This window comes from Aquila chrysaetos, chromosome 4, assembly GCF_900496995.4.
Source record: "Aquila chrysaetos chrysaetos chromosome 4, bAquChr1.4, whole genome shotgun sequence".
Taxonomy (NCBI): domain Eukaryota; kingdom Metazoa; phylum Chordata; class Aves; order Accipitriformes; family Accipitridae; genus Aquila; species Aquila chrysaetos.
This window is the reverse complement of record NC_044007.1, coordinates 71,675,463-71,699,239: the sequence shown is the minus strand read 5'-3', so window position 1 is coordinate 71,699,239 and position 23,777 is coordinate 71,675,463. Positions and strand designations below refer to the sequence as shown.

The window sequence follows — 23,777 nt, the reverse complement described above, 5'->3', positions numbered from 1 at the left end:
TATCACAGATTAGGCATATTTCCTCTGTACCAAAGAAATTTTGCTAGAATAAGAAAAGCATCTGTGTAAAATAAGCTACTCAGCATTTTCTTCCTGCTCGTTCTGCAGTGAACTTTCCTCCAGCAGGTACCACTTGGATTTGCATTCCAGACTCCAGGGAACGCAGTGCGTGCACGCTCCCACGCGCAGAGGGACTCCCTTAGCCGGTCACTTTGACTTTTGAAAGCTGCAACCGGTGGACAACTTTAAAGAGTTTAAAGCAGACAGCAGCCACCTGCTTTTAGCGTGAAACTAACAAAACAGCCATTAAGGAACAGCAAAACCGCAGGTTCAATGACACGAACCAACTATTTCTCACCAGCAAAAACTTTTGCCATTTCCCATGCTCAGCCTGGTTGAAGGTCAGCACTTTTATTACTGTTCCCCAAATTCTAATTTTTGTTTACACAAAGTGTCCTTCTGGTACGCTCGGGAATCTAACAAGCCATGAGCAAGCGCAAAGACACTGCAAGCTGCAGCAGAGCCAGGTCGGGGAAGCCCACCAGAACCAAGACCTCAGGGTACCAGCTCCCATGGCCAGGCACGGAGTCATCTATGGGGCAACTTGCGCGTTACCTCCCTAAACATGGACATTAGGAAGGACCTTCATGGATGCACACCCTTTGACGTGCTTTTCTATATTGCTACAAATCAAGAGAATGAGCATCACATCACAGAAGCAGTGGGGAAGGGGAGGCAGAGAGCAGAGCTGCTGGCTGAGGGCCACAGGGTCAGTGCGGGCAAACTCGACCCAGAAAGCCCGGAGGAAGGGATGCAGAACCCTTTTACTGACAGAGGGAGATCTGGGGACTTTAAACCCGTGACTTCGCAATGGCAGAGAAGGCGTTAAGAGAAAAGCGGGCAACAAAGATGAGCAAAAAAGGTTGGACAAGCTGAAGCAGACAGAGGGATGGGAAGCAGGACCCTAGCGAGGCCCCTGAGTGAGTGAGAACACACCTGCTGGCAATCCTTTAGTTGCAGTGGGAGTATTTCTCTCTTGTTTATTCCAAAATCACTAAGGGGATTGTGTATCTCTAGCTGTATTAAGCCTGCAACAGTGTGATGTCCTATTCTATACAGGTTTGTATTAGGGAGAGGGGTGTTCATTTCAAAAGCATTCACTGAGCAAGGAAGCAACATTAGTATTTCACTAATTCTCTGGGATACTGGTTATTGTATGTTCAACTGATGTGTGGGATAGCAGGAAGCTGACTATGCACAGAGGTGTAAAAGACAGGCTAGTGAGAAATGCTGTATTGATCCCAGAATGTGGGATCTGATTAGCACTTTAGTTATCTTCTATTGTCAACAGAAATAATCATTTACCATCCTTTTCAGTGACAGCAACTCATTGACAGGCAAAAAAAAAAAAAGTCTCACAACTGATTTATCTCTCTCACTAGAATAAATTTAAACTCCAGCAACCAGCTGGGGGGCATCACTATTAGTGACTAACAAAGGACAGGTTGCTAAAACTCTAGGTTCCAAAAAATGTAATGATTTGTCAGTCATCTGAAAAATAACATCTCAGCTTGCCCTCCGTGCGTAACGTGGCTTTGGGGATTGAAAGGGACAGATATACTAGATGCTGCTGCCTTTGGGACCATTTTCTTAGACAGTCCTATGGGAATCTCATCTAAAGTTACAGCTATACCTTGGTGTTTCTGGTCCAAGCCATAGCTCCTACTATATAGTCAAGTATTTTTAGGATTCCCACAGTAAAGGTGATAAGGTTGTGACCCTAAGTCATCTTTTCTGGGCTTTCTCTGCACAATATTGGGGCAGAGCTGACCCCGGCCTGTTCTTACACACCCATACCAACAGCCAGCTGTGAGAGCATACGCTCATTTTAGAGCAGGGTCTTAACCCTAAGCACTGAAATTCAGAGAGGAGTTATTTAACCACAAGAAACAGGGAGAGCACTGAGTTTGCACTCTCAGTCCCCAGTGTGGAAGATCTTCCTGCTCATATACCATGTTAATGAGCTTGAGCAGAAAAAAACAGACCGGTTCTGTTTTGGCCAGTGGGGTAAATCCAGGCTTCCAGCACCTGACCTGGTAAGTATTTCGCTCAAAATAGGAGAGCTTCAATAGGAGAGACCAAGTCCCTGGGGTCTTGTTGGGGCACTCTAGCCAGACGATTGTGGTGTAAATAGATGGTTGTCTTAGATCCAGATCCCAAAGGGAGATTAAAAAGAAGGGCAGCACAGGAGCCTGGTCTCCTGTCTTGTGGATGAACACTCCACCCGGGAGGCCCTTTTCCTCCTCGCTGAGCTTTGTGTGAGGCTCACACCAGCAGCTGTGCTCCCACTCAGAAATCACGGGTGACACCAGCATTGCCCTGCCTGGTTTGGGGGTTCAATACAAATTTAACTGCTGAGCTGTTTGGTGCCAGCAGGACTGATTGATTACATTCAACAGCAAATGCAGAGAAATATAGGCGCTTCAGGGTTTAGGTTGACTCCAGGTGTTGGAGCTAGAACTAGTGGTAGTTACCAGCCTACCTGACTCTAAAGCCTTGTTAAGGCACAGGAAGGATGAGGGAATAAAATTTTATATTTTAGAAGGTAAACTAATTAGTAGAGGTGTAAGGGCAAGGTGAAAACTTCATTTATAGAAGAGAGGATGGTACAGCTCAGTCAAGATTTAGGTGATGATCGCTGAGCTTTATTAAGAAGTGTTCAGTTACATTTCTGTAGTACCGTCTTCCAAAAAAATTTCTCCCCTCTCTAAAAAAAAAATATACAATCGGTAAGCAATATATGTGCTGCTTTCCCACAACAATCGCACTTCTGTCATTTCTCATCAGCTCCAGGAAAAGATTTGCGTGATGACAAATCTATAGTGTCTATGTACCCTGGGGAAAATTAGCATGCCATTATGATCTGTGTTAATATTTGGTTTATTTCCCAGTCAAACATTTGCTGTTTTTTTTAAAAATGTGGGATAAATTAGCTCTAATCAAATCAATATTATGGGTATTGAATTGTTTTGTTGCTTTCAGATAACTTCCTTGATAACTTTTGTAATCTAGAAATCTTGTGTCTGAAATACCTATTACAAAGTTGTGAAGCTGAAGGGCTGTACTCCTAACAGCGCCAGACTCCAAACTGCTTGAGCTCACAGCATTGTGCAGGGAGTTGATGTCTGATGGAACTTGAGTGTTTCCCTCACACAAAAGCAACATCCACATTCGCTGCTAGGAAGAGACTTGATTCAGTGAGCCAGTACGCCAGGAAAATGTTATCAAAGATTTAGGTCTGTCTTAGAGCATTCTCTGGGAATATTTCCTGCAATCACAGTTAGGTCAAGGCTGTCCATCCCCATTGCCTCATCTGATCTCAAATGCCATTTGCAAGGGTTTCCAGGTGTGCATGCCATGACCATTGAATTCTGACATGATCTGAAACCCACTTAGAGAAGCCCCAAGACTGAGGAAGCTGCAAGCATCACTATTTTAGCCCAGACGGATTTATAGAGTGGTTGTAAACCCATGGAACGTTCTGAAAAGACAGATTCATGCCATCCGAGTGAAGAATTGAGCTTGGGGTTCATTTAGCATATTATTCCCTGCAAATTGTTTCAACATTTTTTAAATATCCAGGAAAAGTTCTCTCCCCTAAATTGCTGGAAAGTACCTTGTGTTTTTCAAGCACAGGTGTACAGTGTGCATATCTTTATCCTTTGTACATTGTTGACACTGCTTCACATTTCTACACCCCACAATGGACTGAAATCCAAGTTCCTCATTTTGTCTCTCAATATATTTATACTGCACAGTTTAAAAAAACTTGATGTTACTGTTATTAAATGTTAGATCCAATTTAACATTTACTCTCTGAAACATATTTATAGCAGCAAATAGGTTTTTTTCTCTTCATTTATGCAACATTTTGCCTAATGAGCTAAAACTTACTGATTCGTTTTATTTTACTGAATGAAGATATTCATATGCAGTGAGAACATTCTTGTTAAAAGGGTAAGCCTTGTAACCAAGATTCACTGAGCCAAGAACTAAAGGCTATGTGCATAGCAGTGTAATTTAGCATTTGCTCAATGGATATATGGTCAAAGTTAACTGTCACAAAGACAGCAAAGAGTGGCGAGGCTGGAAAAAGTGCTGCATATTTTAACATATACCTTCTTATTTTTCTTTCCTAGCACCTACATTCCTGACCACAGCACATAGCGTATATTGAATTATAACCACAAAGCTATCACTTCCTGTTTTAAAATTCTCTCTCCAATTCTAGTGTCCACTTGCTAAAAAACATAATGAAGAATTTAAGACAGAGAAGCACAAAAAAAATACTGAAGGACCAGAGAAAATGCCCTTTAGTGAAAGAACTCCATCAGTTTATACTATCGGAAAGAAACATAAGACATGGCTTCACAACACAATCTTTTCTTCGCAGGGAAAGAAAAGCATTGAGGAGGTGGTTCTTAATCAGATAAGAAAGGGCCAATACCTGGAAGCTGATACTCAACAAATTTGTATTTGAACTAAGATGTTCCTTGAAAATTGATCAACTATTGGAACAAATTTCAAGGAGAGGTGACTTCACCCTCACTTGTTATCACTGTCAAGCAGAACATTGCTGCTCAGAGGGGCGACTGGAGGCACCCCCAGTGCCCACCACCCTCCTGAGAGCACGCAGGCCACCTGCACGCTACGTGCTGCTGCCCTCGAAGCACACCTCAGCATCCCGCTGCAGACCCACCTGCAACAGTTTCAAAGCACAGGTAGAGCAAACTCCAGCCTGCCGCTCGACAAAGCAACTTATCTTTCGTCAAACGCAAGTTATTCAGCTCAGTACGGCAAAAGGAAACTAGGCAAAATATAATACCTGAAATTTGGAGGTCAGGCAGCAGGGCTTCCTATCAGCCTCAGTGCACAGCTAATACCTACCATATGCTAGCTCCTTCACAGAAGCGTGCCCTCTGGTACAGCAAAATATTTATGTCACCCACCACTTCCATACTGGAGTATTGTCCGAGCATTTCTGACACTTAGTAAACTATAGCTAAGCAGCAGAAGGGTTATACAGATTTCACAGTCTGCAGAACAGTTAAGTAGCTTGCCCAAAGTCACTGATGTGTAAACAAAGAATTTACAAGAAAGCATCCTAATCCCAATGTGGAGAAGTCAACCCTAAAATCACAATGTCCTGATTATAATATAGAAACACTGAACTTGCAGAGGGGGATGAACAAGCCAATTCCTTGGGACTCATCTGCTGAGGCTTTCCCTCTGGGTGAATTTCCACCCAATTCTTTCTGCTCCATAGACTATTTAAGTGGAAGACTGGCATATTTCCAGGGAGAACCTGACTGCAAATGTAGATTTTTTTTTTTTTTTTTTTTTTTTTTTTAAAAGATGATGGAAAATTAAGAGCTTGAGAACACTGGGCCAGATCCATAAGGGGTGGAAGTTTGCTATAATTGCTGACTTGGAGACCTAAAATGTAGACAAATAGATGTTTAAAGTGGGGGCTTTTTCAATTCACTATGATGTGAATGATTGATCTACTGTGCTAAGGAGACATTCAACTCTGCGTCTGCTGCAGTTTGCTGCTTTGCAAAAGCCCAGAATAAACCTCACTAACCACAGCCAGGTGCAAAGTTTGCACTATTCCATAACATTTGGGTTCCAGGATTTGACATGATGGAAGGGGAAGACTAACAAAACTTAGATCTTGTTTCCAGCTGAGACAACTTTAAGTTTGGACAAGACACTTGAAACAAAAGCGTTGGTCCTTGGGAGCTAAGCTAGGCTCCTAGGCAGTTTCCTGTGGTTTCAAGGTTAGACCTAAATCCAAACTAATACTGTTAACTTTTCTAAGTAACACATTATAAAGCTTAATGAGTTTGTGGGTTGGAGCCTCAGATGGTGTTTGCTTAAAGTATTTTGGGATCCTCGGTAAATTGACACTAGGGAAGCGTGCCGTATCGCTCTTTACTCCCATTTTGGTAATATTTAAGCTTGCATTCGTTTTACAGTATTTAAAAATATATATCCCCTGATGCGCTTATTGTTAAATATTCAGCCTAACTGAATATTCCTTAGACAGATAACTGATCATTTTACAGTACTGTGTTTAGATCAGAGAAATTAATAACATCAAATTGCAGCCCAAAGTGATTTATACATTTGAATTCCTGACCATATTCAAGCCTATTACAGTGACAGATTTGATCATCCTCCTGTTTCATTGCTGTAAAAATATGCATTTCCTTTTTGTCTTACTGGAAGTTTTCACCAAGAAGCAACTCTTCAACCAGGGATTCCCAGACATTAGACCAATGGACTTCTGCTTATCCTCAGAATGTCCCATGGACCACAATGCAGCCTCATCATCCAAACTTTGATTTTAAAAAAAATCAATTTTTTTCTGTTCTGTGTGGTTCCATAAGCCATGTTACCGCAGCCTGCTGGCTCTGTTAGGGAGACAGCACTAAGAGTAAGATCAATAGCATTAGCATTCTTAACAGCCTTCAAGTTTTTGTTCCTAAAAGAGGGTGAGAGCAGGTTTTCCCTGTTTTGATGCTCCATTCTCAGGCTGGTCCTTGGGCTCCTTTCCTTGTCCCTCTCCTTTATTTTTACCAACAAATAATAGTACAGGAAAAAGCTACACAGCAATGATTCCCTACCAAAAAGGTTACCCATGCAAAATTCTTGAGTTACTCTTCAGATACCTCCCCCACCCCTTTTTCCTCTTGCCAATTATAATGTACTTAAGATTAAAGTGTGATTTTTTTTTTCTTTGAAGAAGAGATGAATGTGTTTTCCCACTTTACTAATTACAACATGATATATGAGGCAGAAAGCCTTGCGAGAGGTAGCACAGCATGCAAGTGCAGATGAATAATAATTAGGCTCACATGTTTTAGAAATTAAGATTTTTATTAGAAGGCTGTTATTTGAAAGTTTTAGTGCTGTGTGTAAGTGCAGTTAATATAAGTGGGCTTTTTTTTTTTTTAAATCCAATCAACCAAGTCCTGCTTATAACGTAGGGGCTTCAACTAACTCTCAGTAAATTCAAAGACTTCCACTGACTTCAAAGGGAGTTGACTCAAGCCCTAGCAAAAGGATTTGTAAAAGTGATTAGTGTCAGGGCTTTGTTTTAGAGCTAAATTGTAACTAACCACAGAAAAATGGTTTTATTATAAAGATTTAATATGCATCTGGGAATAAGAATTTCTCTTCCAGTTATTGTAAGACACCCAACACCAAGGGAGAAAGGAGAGTCCTATTGCTTTGTTACAACCCACCCTTTCTTCATTGTTGGTAAGTTTGTGCTGTCTTTCAGCAATACAGCAGCATAACAGAACAGTATTTGTGCTACCAAAGTGGTGTACATCTCCAGGGGCATACTGGGAGTGAAGCCCTAGAAAGATGACTAGCCAGATTATGCAAACCCATCTTTTTCAGCAGGCATAGGACAACATGTATCCTTAGCTTCACTCATCTAACCTTAAAAAAAACCAAAAACCATTGCTGTCCCTAGGTGAAGTCCCTATAATAAATCCCCTCTATTCCTACAGCCCAGTGTTTCCATGAATTATGAAGCTATTCAGCACAGCGGAAGGTTGATTACACCAACCAGGAGCACCGGAGACTCTTGGTTTGGCTGTGCTGATCCAAACTGCCCTTCTCACTTTAAGCCTGCCAATTCTCTGAATGAGTTACTTCACGTACCTGGAGTTAGATATTCCTCAGTTATGTACAGTATCCTCACCATACACATTTCAGGCACTGCATCTCTTGCCTCCCCATTCTCCTTCAGTCTTGTATAGATCCAGCTCAAGGCTCACTATTAATTTAATCCACTTATCCTGCACCCAGATCTGTACCCACAGGGAAACATACAGGTCTCCATAAAGAATGCAAGGTCTGCCAGCACTGAGTAGATTCTAGGACAAGGGACTCCAATATTATTCGTTGCTTTAAGCCAAGCCTACCTTTTAGCATTAAAGAACAACTGCCTGGCAGTTTCTTAACTAAAAGACCTTGAGAAACAGATTTTTAAAATGCTGCAAAAAAAATTTAATCTGAGCAACCAAGACAGCATTTGTGATTATTGAAAGTTCACAAGTTATGATTTATAGGCGTAATTACTGAAAACTTAAATTGTCAGTATGGACATACTCAGTCTGCAACCCACGGCGAGAACTCCTTCAAGCCTTGCATACCAACCCAAACCAACCTTAAACCAAGGAGGTCAGGCACTGATACCGGTGTAATAGCGGTAGCACAGCGTTCAGAGTGCTCTTTGCAGACCACAGTGAAGCCTGGGTTGCGACACGCTGTGTTACAAGCATCCACTCTAGTTCAAAGATAGTTATGGGCACACAGCACCTTTCACAGCAGTACAGGTACAGCAGGTGGCAACATATGAAAAAGTGCAGCTCTAACAGTGCTTTATTTATACTGCGAGCATTTCCAAGTATTTAATGCTTTAAGTGTAAAAAAAAAAGTCTGGAAGAAAGAAGAAACAGCACAAACAGTAGCTATGTGCTTAAGCTACTATGTTCAAGTCCAGGTTCAAGCCTTCTCAAGTTCTGTTGACGTGTCAGTTTGGGATTTGGGTTCAGCTTAAAGATCCATAAGTGACAGCGTGGGGAGCTGACCAGAGACCCGGAGCCACAGCATAACACGAGCTGTACGCCAGGTCACGCTGAGCAGCAGGCAGGGTAAAACATCTGCATTTGAACCTGAAAACGCTGGTGATGCCCACAGCTTTGAATACGCTTTTGTTGTAAAATCAAATTAGCATAGTCGTTCTCAAATGCATTTCTTCCTAATAAGATCTCCAGAAACAGCATGACACTGACAAGTATGCTGACATACAAGAGCTTTCTACCCACCGCTCCTTCGAAAGGAGGTATTTAACTCTGCTGGGAATCAAGGGCTTCTCCATATCTGTTTGCAGTAGGTTAACTATTGATTTTAACTGCTTAAAGTTTAACAGAGCTTTAGTGAATTTCATATCGATCTATTAAACTTAATCATTATTGGTTTTATGGGTTCTGTTAAAACATATAGTGGCCAGGTGTCCCAGTCAATACCTATATACTGTTTTCAATTAACTCACTTCAGGGGGAAAAAAAAAAAATCTATGGAACATATCACTGGATATTTATTTTGCTAGTCCATGTCTTGACTGCTTATGCAACTGACCAAATCAATTTTTAAAACAATGTAACACAGATGCAAACTATCATTGAAATTCAGGAGGAGTCTTCCGGTATTAACTGCTTAAGGTTACACTAAACATACGAAGCAATGCAAACACCAATAATCTGTTTTAGTTCATTCCCAGTTTCATTTTCTCAAAAGATTATGGTGTACACATGTTTGTTTGCACTGCATTGTGGATCCTTCATAAAAAAAGAGTTCTGAGCTTACCAAGTGGAATTAAAAAATGGTGTTAGACATTGCAGCAGCTCTGCCAATAACAGGAAAGAGAAGATTTCTCAGTGTCTAAAATGCCTACATGGCATGAGGGAAAGCAATCTTAATTTAAAATGGTGCAGTTCCAAAGTTTTTTGGGTTTGTTTTTGTTTTTTTTTTTTTGGGGGGGGGGGGTTAAGATACCACATTTCTTTGCTAGCTTTCATAGAAATTATTCTCCTTTGTTAAGAAGATGGGAAAAAACATCCTTTTCTCTCATTCAGGACCACACTAGTATTGTCAAAGATCTTTCTTATGGTTTATTTCAGCCAATGAAAGTGTGGCCTGCCAGTTTCACATCAAGCTTATCACAGCTGGTACAAATCATTCCTGTCCATCACAGCTGCAATATACCTCAGTCATCCCCTGAAATCTAGAGAGAATGCTTTAATCATTTTACTGACTTCTGCTGGTGTTTTGGCACTGCAGAACTATTAAGAAAAGGAAAAGTTCTACAACTAGGTCAGATGTATTGTTGGCATAATAAATCAGTTTGTTTAAAACCTGGTTTTATTCTACTTTGCAGTTTTGGAAAGTGCTAAAGGTACATACTTCAAGCTTCAGTATTTAAAAAGCAACTCCTTCCTATTTTTCTCATTTCCTTTCCTTTTGCCAGATCATACGTGTTTTAAGTTTCATGATGCAAATGCAATTATGAAACAGCCTATGGGGATAACACATCTATTCAGAAGTCACTGGACAATTGAAGTGGACAAAATCTAACATAACCCTAACCTAGATTTTAAAATGGCTAGTTTCCAGAAGACTATTGTATCCATAGGTAAAGTGGGCAATACATTTAATTTAGTTTATACCTTCTGTATTTGCCAACACAATTTATCTATTCAAGTTTTGGGAATGGCATTTTTAACCACATGAGTAAAACAAATCCAATTCTGTACCTACGATGCATTTTGCAAGTGAAAGAAGTGCTGATTGAGTTTATAAGCCTGGAGGCAAATGTTACCCCAGTTAAAACACAGTTAGAAAATGTACCTATGTAAGTTACATGGTACAGTTTGCGTTGCCAGTGTTAAGAGATAAACTATCACAAAATATCCATTTCTTCAGTAAGTCAAGGAGAGAAAGAAGTGCAAAAGTGAAGATCCACAGAGCTGACAGTAAATCCTGTAAAACAGTGATTTAGCAAAGATCCCCCACCTTTTTTTTTTTTTTTTTTTTAAGAGATGAGTTACTAGGGTTTTGATCGCAAGTACATCAGACATGTTCTAGTAAATCCATTTTGCCTAACTTCCATAGTAAGAAAATGAACAAAATGAGAGCTAGCTCTGCTAGTTAAAGTTCTCCTTTAATTCTGTAAAGGTATGATTAGGCATTCAGTTTCTCTTTTTTATTATGTTTCCTGTACATTTTATAATATCTGTTCTGCAGCTGCCTTTCTTAGCTTTTATGTTATATTTTTATGTTCATTTAATCAGGAGCTAAAGTGAACAAAATGATAACAGTTCCATTCCCCCATATTTTCTGTAGGGAGAAGTTGACCATACTGCACAGATCAGAAGGCCAAAAAGTCAAACTAACAGAACAGCCATCATCATTCAGAGCTCAGAGTCTATCAGGTTTTTTTATTGAGTTTCATCTTGAACTAAAAACTCAGTTTTCTTATTACCTTCTAAGGAGTTCAGAATGGGTGTAGGTTTGTCTGTAGCTCAGAAACCACCCTCACAATGTCCTAAAAATGTGGAAATTGCTTATCGGAAAAGGATTACAGCTTTCCATGGCAGATGCAGGGGGCAATAAGATACCACTGCATTACCTCCTGTTTAATGTAGGATACCAGTTATTAATGCAGCACAAACTACTGTTTTCATGATAATGGTTATTTCAGTTGTAAAATTGTGAAAATCAAACTAAAGCATTCATTTCACTAAGTGTATGAAGAGAAGTTTTAAATTAATATTCCTAAATAAACTAACAGGAGAGAATTAAAAGGTCTAAGTAAATTATTCTGGTTACCAGAGGAAAACAAAGCACGATAGAGTTGACTAATATGGAAAACAGGACCAACTTCTTTATTTGGTAAGGTTCCACTCTGAAAGTAGCTGGTTATATCTGAATTTAGAAAACCCCCATTGGAGCTGAATGTGAGGATGTGAACTGGTTGTTGTGGTAAGAGACTTGAATGTCACAACCATGGCAGACTACTTATGTCTTTCTCAAAGAAAAAGCTTCCAAAGCTCATGATACTTCGGGGGGGGGGGGGGGGGGGGGGGGGGGTGTGCAGTTCTGTGGTTTGTTTTTTTTTTAAAAAACAAACAAACAAGCAGCCCCTCATTATATACCTATCAAGGTCATAGAAGTTACTGGAGGAAATGTGGGACAGGCCAAAGAAGTTTGAGGAAAGGGTCCAGAAAAATTTTTATAAAGGGTTTCTTTGACAAAAATCCAGTTCTACACACAAACCTTTTTAGGTAAAGACAATCACAGGGCCACAATAAATACATGAGATAGAGGATGTTTAACTGATGACATGTAAAGATTTTAAGCCAGGCGGAGACTCTAACTCCCCTTACAAAAGGAAACCAGACTGCAGGCACAAGAAAAATGACTGTCAGTAGTGGAAAAGGACATTTGAAGACTCATTGACAAGCTTTTGCAAATAAACTATTGAATTAACAGGCTTTCTCATTTCACCTACTCCTATGGCTAGATAACTTGTGTATACACATCAACAGACATGCGTTTCTTGGTTTAAAAAACACAAACCCAAATATATGACAATAAACTTATGCCCCCCTTTCCACCCCCTTCCACCTCTTCTGTTCCCATCATAAAAAAAAATATATCACATACTTTAATGGTGCAACCAATTCCAGGAATCAAAACTGTTTGCTCAGAACCGAGACACGATCAGGCATATTTTCTCTTGCAGCCTAAGTTTTAAAGGGTTTAAAAGACAGCCAGATGGAATAAATTAGATGATCTTTGGCCTCTTTCAGAAAACAGTGACTCAATCTATCATAGAGCAACTCTCCAGATTATTTATTGGGATGCTTGTCTCCTAACAAAAACGTCAGCAAGCTTCTAACTGTGTTAGGTTCAGTTAAAAGGAAGTTCCAGGTTGGCTCGAGCGAGAAGGCAGCTGAAGTCTGCTCTGCATTTAGCAACCATGAACCACAAAAGAAAAATATGTGCTTACGTCTGTCTCCCGAGAGAGGCGATAAAATGCTTTAGCCACTATTAAAGCAGATTACCTCCCTCTTAAAGGAGGCCCTGCTTACAGCAAATGCAGTTGATGTGCTTATTACCTAAGGTGGCTTACGTCCGTGTCCCTGCCGCAGGGCAGTGCCGCGTCTCCCAAAGGCGGCATGCCACCCTCCTCGTGCACTAACGCCCACCTTCTTTTCCAGTTCCCTGGAAGCTAGGCCAGCCTCCCCCAGCACAGCAGCCTGGGAAGTCTGGTTGGGGCTGTGGGAGAGGCACCCTGCTGCTGTGCACCCACCGGGGCCGCATCATCTGCCTGGAAAGGCTGAACTCAAGGGAGCCTTGCTACAAGGTACGATCCACTCCTGCAACCTGGCATCACCCCCAATTCCCATCCCATGGTCTCCATCACCCACTACTCAAAAGAGAGATGCTGTGAGACTGTTGAAGTATTGAGTTATGCGTCAGATATGCTCATTAAGAAATCAGCAATAAGTAAAAGAAATACTTCACCTCCAGAAGACAGAAACCTCTCTCCGGCATTATTAACAACTGCTTAAATCCTACCCCTCTCCCCAAATAAACCAGGTGAAGATTTAGAATTTTTTTCCAGTATGAAAATCTATGAGAGAAAACAGACAAGCATAAATATTGCCTGCAAATCCCTGACATGCTGAGAGTAGCTCTTGGGACTATGAGCAGCTCATATTGTGTCGCCCAAATAAACTGAGTCATCCTCTCTCTAGACACTGTTACCTAATTCAGCCTGCATGATTTGACCTTGGAGTTCATAAAAGTACATTGGAACAGAAAAGATCTCAGAGAGCCCATAAACCTAACAGAAAATTTGAGAGTTTTGAAAAGAAATTGCCTTTTTCTCTCTGGAGAAGAAATAGATCAGTTTGTGGGAGTCTTGTGTGCACACAGTTGCCATCACGCTAACTTTTCACTTCACTTATGGATGTACATTTGCAGGTGTACAGCATATGTCTTATCAGTGAACAGCACTATGTCCTAAATATGCTGACCCTGCCTGCAGCACTAAACTCTGACACAGCAGTAGGTACAGTATCATTTAACCCTGAAAGGGTGGGCAGAGCACTGGAGGGGTGATGAGGCTGAGCACATGATGTACAACACCACAGGTAAGATTCAAACCATTCATTTGCAATCTAAAAATGCTTCCTTCAGCATGAAAGATTTACCCCTTAATTCAATTTCTGAAATGGTTAATTCTCTGCATAACCTCTAGCAGCTTGTTTTTAAATATCTCTGCAGCTGAAACACACAGCCATCTGATTAGACAAATCCACATTCATTCCCACTCACCACAAACCTCATCACCTGTCTTACCCCTGCTCCTCCTACCTTCATTCAAAAGGTCAGCAGGGTTCAGTTGGAAGGGGGGGTCTATAACATATTTGGGGCATTAACATTTTGTGACTCTCTTCTACCCTTACAGAATTTACGCTCTGTCCTGCTGTAGCTGGTTGTAAATACATAGCCCTGAAACACCCTGTGTAGTCTGACTCAAAGTTTCAAGCCCAAGTAAAACGAAAAGCTAGACAGAGAGATTTTTTTTTCCATATTAGCATGAAAGGATGACAGGACAGTTTTACATACCACTCAGCATACATATAGCCTTTTGCTTTAACTTGACACAGGCCAGACTTCTGTCTGTTCAGAAAGACATATGCAGAGATAAACTTCAGGGCTAGAAAGACTTTGTACTAACTAGCTAACCGTTCATAGTTTAAATGAGAGCACATCCCTCCTGGTTTGGATTAGCTTTTTGGTAAACAAGTTTTCAATGCACAAAGATAACATTACAAGGAATATCTGGAATCCTCTGAATAACTTATGCAAAAGCTATTAAACAATCCCTCTGTCTGTGTCCTTCGTAACTTGTCACATATATTTAAATGCTAGAATCACATTTGTACCTGTATATTTTGCTTCTATAGGAGCACATTTCTCTCCATTCCTCTTTCAGAAGCTGTATCTGAACCACAAAAGTGTGACAACAGTACACAGCATGGATCACTTAGCTTAAGCAGAACCAGAAAACTTGAAGTCACATATAAAGACAGTATTACCCTTTTCCCATAAGACCATTGAAGTCAGGTCATAATGAACAAGGGACAAAAATAATTAGGAAGAGAGTTATTACCTTCTGAAGGGGGAAAGTAAACCAAACATTATCCAGAAGAGTAGCTGCTATACTAAGGAAAACCAGAGCAACACTTTCATCCAAGCAACACAACTGTCAAAACCTACTGCCAGACCCACAGAGCTGGGAAGGTAAAGGAGAACACCAGCAGCATTTATAACATTCTCGCAGGCATCTGCATTTTATTAAAGCTCAGAGGGTGGTCAGGTGTGATCTATCAAGTAGGCTGCCCGTAGTTAAAACCCATTAAGCAGCTTCAGGAATTGCTATTGGGCATGTTCATCAACTGCTGAGTGTTCTTTTTGAGTGTTTATGGAGTTTCCTATTTATCTGAATTTCACTGGTCCCTGCATACCCATAGAGAGAATATTCTAATTTATTTTAAGCCTCACAAATCCCAACACTTAATCCTATGCTAAACAGAGCTTGTGGCTTACATTAAGACAAAAACTCAAGACGGGTTACCTGTGAGGATTATTGAGAACCTTTGGGAAGAAGATGGGGTTTGGGGTCGTTCTCCTAAAGGGCAGGTATGAGTTAGTTCTCCTTAACTGATAGATGAGGGTCTCTCGTCTGACCTTGAGCTTCTGTAATGATAGCAATTACGCAGTCTTTCCTGACGGTTTGTTCTTTGTCAGTTTTGCTTTGTACTGGAAAGTTTTCCCTGATATCAAAGTTACATTTCCCCCCTCCACTTGAAGCCCTTGGCTTCTTATCTTCCTCTGTAGATTAATCATCCATGACTGTAACATGCTTAATGTAGAAATTGCATCTCCCCTTGATCACCTTATTTCTTGACCGGACATGCCCAACTCTGATTTTTTCCTTGTACATTCTTATTTTCCAGACCATTTACTAATGCTTTGCTATCTCTAAATTTTCTTCAATTTGTCTGTCTTTCAAAAAATGTGGCACCCATAATAAAGTGAGGAACTCTGTGAGAGCAATGAGTTCTTACTTGTAAAAGCGACAGTGTAGCATAATGTCACTCTTGCTTTTCATATTATGCTGACATAGTATTTGCGTGTTGTTTTGATCCATTATCATCCTCACTGCTCAAACATCTTTTCACTGTACATCTTATGGCTGACTGAAACTCAAAAGGTATCAAATGTGCACTGTAGGTAGAGCTGTCAGAGCAAGTGGTTGTCAGGATTTGATTCTAGAGAGAGCACACTGTCGTATAAATCAACTGAAAGGGTGATGGAAAACGTAAGCTAGTTCATCAAGAACCATGAAGGTGTGGGAGACCTGCTAGCTATGAGATTATTTAGGAAGGAAGTAGAAAAGAAAACTGAAGAAGGAAGGAAAAAACCAAATGGAAAGGGCAAAGTTTAAATAAATCTAAACCAGGTAATAAATCAAATTTAATTTGGGAGATAAGATACAAATTGTATGGGCTTATTAGATTGATTAATTACCTCTTCCCCAGAACTTCCATCCAAATGTGCCAACATCCCTGCTCACTCATGTTGTATTTACATATATAAGTATGTATGATTGTTCCTCTGGAGTTCAGAGTACAGGTGCTTGTAAAATAAACCTCAAACATGGGATGGGAGACATTCATGTTTATTTTCTCTCAATTTCTATATTTTAAGTATAAAATATACTTACAAAATAATGACTCATATTATGGGTATTAAATGCCAGTCTTGTAAACTCAACCAGCTTCTGAGGGTTCTAACCAAGGAAATCGAGGTTCTGTGGAATAAACTGAGATGTCTGTTATATCCACAGAGCTTCCATTGTCTTCAAGTTATGTTCTCAGTGACGCTGAGCAAAATTTACAGCTGCAACTAAGTTAGTAAGTCTTGTTTATGTGCAATGGAGCCCAGCCCTACCAGAATATTAGGAGAATAAAGCAGTATATTTTTTTGTTGTTGTTGTTAGTGAAGGTAGCAGATAGAGACTTCAATGCAAAGATCTGCACAAAGATCAAGGGAAGAAGAAGGAGCATTTTAGGCTCCCATTTTTCCAAACAAAAGTGCACTTGAAGATTCCATTTTACTTTCTGAATTCAGTCCTCCTTTTGTTCTCCAACTTTGTATTTCAGGAAGATGCTGCTGAAATTCAGATGCCGTGGGTTTTTCTCTAAATATTTTCTCTTCCACTTCAATATTGTTTAAACAGACAGGTATGCATTCCTACTACTGTTTCAAGACATTCGGTATCTTGGTTTTGATCATGTCATGGTATAGCTCAAAATCATGTGCACAAATCTTTAATGTTCTAATAATTCATTGCAGAAAGTTCTTGACTCTTCTCTTAAAAGTTATACTGGCATGCTTAAGCAACTACAGTCATGTTCTGCTCTAATGCAGGAGCAAGCGTGTCAGATTTGCAGTCAGAATATACTGCTTTTCTTCTGCCAAAGCCCTCTACGGAGCACGCCTGGAAGCAAGGTCTTTTCTCCGATGAGTGGCAGAAGCTTCAAGCTCCCAGGTGTCCCAAGTGTCATTTCTTCCCTCTAAGGCAAACCACCACTGATCTAGGAACTGCCAGTAGCTGATTTCCATAAGACACAGTCTTGATTAGGATCAATAACAGTCACTATTAATTTGTGTAGAGTTAATTGTCATTCCTCAGATGATGCTAAACAAAAAGAGAAGAGAGCTCATTTTCTGTTGTCTTTGCATTCTCTAGGCTGCACAATGGATGTGAGAGCATCTGGGCACTCCGCTTGCTGCTCAGGTGTGCCGATGTGGAGAATCACACCTCAGATCTTTTGGCCATCCACCACGTATGTTTAGGTGATAGTGTTTCCTGCAAGTAAAGTCAGGAACAGATTGTTGGCATGTGAAGATCCACCACCTCATACAGCATGGAGTTATCTGGGTCAGCAAGAAGAGAATTAGTAAAAGCAGCTCTTTTTTGAATTAAAGTTTATTGGAAATATTCTCTCCATAAAATTTATGACGGCCTCAACACACAAGGGAGAGGCTTAGACCTATGTTTTTATTTCAGTTTCTTGTTATGAATCATTTGTCATGACCAGCTAACGCGCTAAAGGGAACTGTTGTCTCATATAGTGCTTTTCTGTGGCTAAAGGCTTCGCTCCAGCTAACATATCCCTGTTGAGCTTCTCTGCCAGCTTTTGGACATAATGTCAATGTTTTACGGATCTTTACTAGACTTGCTCAGAGAAAAACAGATTTTAAGGGACCACACTCACCATCCCATTTCACCTTATCAGTAATCATTCAAACATCACAGCTTGTGCCGTTATGAGAGACAACTGGTTTTGTTTTCTTTTGTTTTGTTTTAAGGACTACCTTTCCCCAGGTACCTCTGCCTGGGCAGTGCTTCACTGGGGCATTAACACCCAGTCTAGGCTGCACTGTCGCTCTGTGGACAGCACGATGGAGAGGAACTGAAGGCAATTTTCAGAAATGACTGAGACCACAAAAGAGCTGGAAGTCACAGGGTTTTGTGAGAAAGTTTCCATCCCTAGCCCGAACAGATTCAAGCCTATAATTGCTACCAAAGCAGGTTGGATCAGTTCAAAAATTGTCAGTGGCTTTTTGGAAGAGGCATGGATTTCCATGACTTTTTTAGAAATCTCGGAAACAGGCTCATGGCATGTTATTGCATGTACCTATGGTTTTTGTGGCCTTGAGAGGAGAATTTGGAAGGAAAGTTATTTTTGCCCCCCATTGGAACTTTTTTGGGGAAACAACTGAGCCTCTGATTTGGAAGGTTAGCATTTGATTGCGCCCATGTTGTTCTCAGTAAAAATCTTCTCACTGTCTCCAGTGGGCTAAAGATTGGGCCATAAATCAAAAATCATGTTGAAACATGGGTAAGTGATATGGACACTATTGATAAACTGGTCATTGGGATTTTGATGAAAACTTACTACAAATCTTTAACTCTATAACTATCCTTTGCATCCTCCTGTTTTAGTTGTATCATCATGCACAAAGGACATATTCTTTACAGAATATTGGAATGACCATAGTCATTTAGATGAAAATACGGTGTGAGGTCTGTAAGCAGTTGGTAGTGAGGGGAAGCCATTTACTACACATTCCCCTCCCCACGCGGATATAAAAACAAATGTTCTACATTGGGGTACTTGGCATGTACAATTGTGCTATTTACTCAAGTCTGCTCTGTCTTGCAGTCGCAACTGTTTGTTAGTCGTTGTTCTCTTGATGGTTCCTTCAGTACATTCATCTTTCTCTAAAAACTGTTTGTTTTCAGGCTTGCAGTTGTGGACACTCTTTTCCTCCTTCAAATATTCTGGTCAGAATTTTTAAGAGATCTTTAGGGATCAGGCCCCCAGTATGAGAAGCGAGGAGAACTGCATACCTTACTTTCTTAAGCATGGTTGAAAATCCCACTCTTCACTCATGCAAGGTCAGGACTAAAAGGTTAGAAAAGATATCCTTTCAGGCCATAATCTTGCAAGTATTTAGGTACACAAGTTGAATTAGGCTTGTGCAGAAGCATTTGCAGTATGTGGATTTAAATGGAGATTTGATTAGAAAAGGACCTTTATATATGCAAGGAAATGCCATTTTGAAGGAACATTTTAATACACTAGTGTGTCTGGGTTTCCTAGATACTTAGCAATGGAAAAAGCCAAACTTTTTAGCTCCGGTATAGCTTTGGATTAGCAAGCAGGTCCTGGACACACATTGTATTTTATATACCGTGAACAGTTTCCTCTTTATTAATCCAGCATGCAAGGCTTTCATTTCTTACTGAGGCCCATCTTTTTATTTCTTGCAGATTTTAAAATCTGTTGTGTTGGCACTTTACTTCTTGGAGACCACTGGTGTCATTTTCTCCAAATTGTTAGCGTAAACAGTCTGTAACTTGAGTAAGCCAAATGTGGGTGTATTAATCTTCCTAGTGCCAGCTAAGCAAGCCTGGCAAGGCACAGTTTAATTCTGATATGAGAAAAGTAGTAAATAATAATCTGTTGGGTTTTTTTTTCCCTTTTTAGTGCTGAAAGACCCGGATCCTTGTAAGTATATTTGGCTCTTGTAAGTTAAAAGATGAATAGAAGATGAAGGAAATTCTTTTTATAATCATATACAGGAGCAAGGATGAGAAAGTTAGGAAAGGAAAAGAACAGCATGGAGTATTTTAAATAGTGGTCAAAAAGGAGACTAGCATATCCAGACAGCTGGCATCATCAGCGTGAGTTAAAGGCTGGCTCCGTTACATCAAATAAAGGAACACATGACTTAATGAGTGTTCTGCAAGATAAATAAACTAAAAACTGACTACTGTCAGACATCATTCAAGATATCTGCCACTCTCCTTAGAGAGAAGTCTGCCTCACAAGCCACTTCATCAACCTCAGCATATGGTTGCATCGCGAGATGTCCTCCTGTACTGTTACCATGGGGTAGTCCAGGTCAGATTTGTGTGGGATGCTCAAGCCTGACTTTCAGGACTGAGAGTGTAATTCAAGTCTCAAAGCTTGCTCTGTATTAGCAGAAGGTGTGGTGGCAGATTTCCCACTCCTCGAGTTGAATGTCAGGAGCTGTTACTTCCACAGCAATGTTCCCCCTTCCCCTGCAGCCCACAGATAGAGCTCACTGGGTTTCTGGATCAGGATAGATGGCACAGAGATGCGGGAGAGCAGGAGGCAGGGTGATGCCAAGGGAAGGATCCAAACCATCCTGGCAGCAATGTGCTTCGAACAAGAAAATATGGAGAGCCTCAGACAGTCAGTAATGCCATATTTGCAAGGACATCTCTGGGGCTTCAGGAACGTGCATGGACAACTTGCTTCCCCCAAAACATTCAAAACATCCAGGGAGATTATCAGCACTGTGGAGCTGATTTCATGCTTTCTCCCAGGAGGGTAAATATCTCTCCTTTCATTCATAACCAGGGAGCAGAGAGAAGATCCCATCACATGCCCGTTCCAGCAAAGCTCACATGTAATCTGAATCCCCGTGGAATTACTAAGCCCTGTGTTTATGGGCTTTATATTCATGCTCCACCCTGTGCTTAAATCCTTTGCTGGGCGGGGGCTGGAGCTCCCTGCCATCTGAGCATGGGTTACCAGGGAAAGGACGGCCTAACATAACACCAGCTTTAGCCTCATAAAAATGTCACGGATCAATTCACCTACGGGCTTCAGTATGACCTCAAATAAATCACTGAAGACCTCAAGCTTTTGAGATCCAAGCACTCTTAATTACTCTTGATGTGAACAGGATGAAATGGGTTGCTCAATATCCTACCATCCCCAAAGTTTCAGTATTTACATCTATTGAAGGGGTTTGCAGACACACAGAGCCCTGGATTGCTGTAATATGTTCTCCTTGACAGGAGGTGATAAAATTCCTTGGGAAAATAGGGTTGAGTAATCCATCCCAGAAGCTTTACACACAATAATTATTTACTACTCTGCTTTCAGGCTTCTCAGACACACAGTCTTCCACCCCGCAGAAGAGTACTGATGCACTCTGTCAGAGCTCTGGTGTTGCCATATGAGGTCAACAGCACATTTCAGAAAGGCTCTGAAATCTTTGCTCTGCTTTGTTGGGGTTTTTTTTGTGAGAGGGAGGATCCTCCCTGATCTGCAGTGGCCGTTCTCCTCCCAGCAGAACAAAATCCAGCTCCTTCCTTCCAGACCTAGAGAGCCAGCTTAAACCTACTGCTCGCTGCTCGACTCTAACAGCAGAGAATGCCATAGCTGCTGCTTTTCTCTGGGCAACGGAACAGCAGAGAGAAGAGTGGGAGGGACGCTGCTGAATCCTAGCAAAAGCATTTCTGGCTTTGTGCAAATAGGTAAACACACGCTTTCAAATTTTTGAAGTAAAATTCACTGTAGCTGCAAAGATGTTTGCTGTTTAAAAGAAAGCATTGCCTTCTCCTGCTTGAAATCAATAATTAACATTGCATTTTCTCTGACACTCCTGAAATGAACACAAACAATCATATATACACAAACAACAATGATCTGTCAATCACAGCCCATCACTATTTGTTCTAGAAGTGGACGAGGCCAACATATGGGACAAGAGCCAGTAAGAAAAATAATACTGCAGGAAGCTTTAATGCTTACTGTAACCACAGCCTGAAGCATCGGCGCTTCAGACATCAATAATTTACAGGAATAGATAATGACAATAGCTTGGTTCAACTTCTCATATGTCCCACAGGAAATAAATTGACTCAGGTAACTGGAGATACACTGCAGTGAGTTCTGAAGTACCAAATTCTGTAAATTTGGGTCTAGCACTCTTTCTGATGCTGCTAACAGATGTGAGGGTTGGGCTCAAGTCTGTGATGTAAGGGACAGTCTTGCCATTTATTTCAAGAGGCTTTTCAATAAGGCCCTTCATGGCATTTCTCAAGAGGCTTAAAGTACTAAACCAAATCATCAGCTTAGTCTTCAAAGAGGAAATGCTTCACTTTGTCCATTCGCAGAAATTTAGACACTTCTGGGATGTCAGGCAGCAAACATTAAACCCAAGCGAGACATTATTGTCCCACTGAAATAAATGGGCATTTCATCATTGGTTCTGAGACTAATTTCCTATGGTGGCAACATACAAACATAGAAAGAAAAGGAGGAGGATCCACAGGTGATTTAAGGAAAGTCTATACCCATGCTTCTTAAGTGAAAAGTAAAATCTACTTTAAAATTGAGAAATTTTAACATTGAGACAGAAGTACAGCAGCAGAAAGCTAATGTAATCGCCTTTTTCTACAATGGCAATGTATTTTTAAATATCTTCAATTCTTTTTCTTTTAAATAAAATACGGTGAAATAATAGAACAAGAACAAAACGCTATCAAATTATAACGAAACCAGCTACTTTAATCCGCAGGTGACAGAACCAATACCACCTTCATGCTTTATTGAAATGTGTTATAGATGGGCTCAATTTCCTTATTCCCTCTGCTTCAGGACAGTTCACTGTTTAAGACTAAGAAGCAACAGCACGGTAAGGTTGGACTGGTACAGGGCAAAGGAAAATCACTAGAACAAGCAAGAAGCTGAAGGATAAAGAATCTATATAATGTCTTTGTTTTCCACGTCTGACATATGCAGCACTTTTTACTAATCTAATATCTATGTTCTCATCACTTTGAACCAAACTTACTTCTAACTCCCAGGTCTCTTCTCTATTGATCTGTGTGGCACCTTGTTCAGGTCCCAAGTAAGTGCCAACCCTACGCATTCAAATGGCGAGATTTAAATCAGTCATGAGATTGTTTTTGAAATCATGAGAATCTAAATCAAATCAGACGGTGTTTTTTCTTTATATATTTACCCTCCGTTTTTGTGACTTCTGAATGTTAGTTTTCAAAATCTGCAGCTGTGACAGGTAGAAAGTCTTTTGGAATTGGAGCAGACATTTGTATGCACTCACGTAACTACTGATGCTTTATGAAACACAAGCAATATCATGAAACACTAGCAGCATCGTGAAGCACGTAACACATCTTAAGTTAATAAGACAAGGCCTGTTGTGAGAGATTTCCTATCTAAATAAAGCACTCTGCCTCTTTGGGGTTTTGAGCTAGATCTTAAGATTTTTCTGTCCAAAACTAATAACGCTTCTGGTTCATATTTAAGATATGTTCATATGTTTATTAAAAAACAGGTATTTAGCAGTAAAAGATCAGAGAAAACCTTAAGAACGCAGGATAGACTTCTTGACATTGCAAAAATTCACTCATTTTTCTTTCTGGACTGAAACCGTTGCCACTGTGGTGCTGCTGCAGGTCCATAGCTGATGGAAGTGGAGCTGGGGACAAGGCAGCCCTGGAAAGCCTGGGTAAGGCCTTTCCCAACCACAGCCCCTGTGGTATGAAGGGGACCCATCTCATCGCGTGTCCATGAGTTGCTGTGGTCCTAAGCTGGGGTAGACGAGGAAAGAGAAGCAGTGGGCCCATCCACACACACTTCTTTGGAGCGGACTACCTGTACACCCCAGCCTTCCCGAAGGTGGCTGTTATCCCACCAGGT

The 23,777-nt window shown here is 40.7% G+C and overlaps 1 protein-coding gene across 1 annotated transcript in view; it reads right to left on the bottom strand.

Annotated features, from left to right (window-relative positions):
- The window catches only part of MOCOS (molybdenum cofactor sulfurase), a 351,791-nt gene that overhangs the window by 280,167 nt on the left and 47,847 nt on the right, over positions 1 to 23,777 (bottom strand). The window contains exon 2 of the mRNA XM_030012223.1: positions 20,384 to 20,480. Coding sequence (XP_029868083.1) covers positions 20,384 to 20,480 — 97 coding nt within the window. The remainder of the gene's footprint in view (positions 1 to 20,383; positions 20,481 to 23,777) is intronic.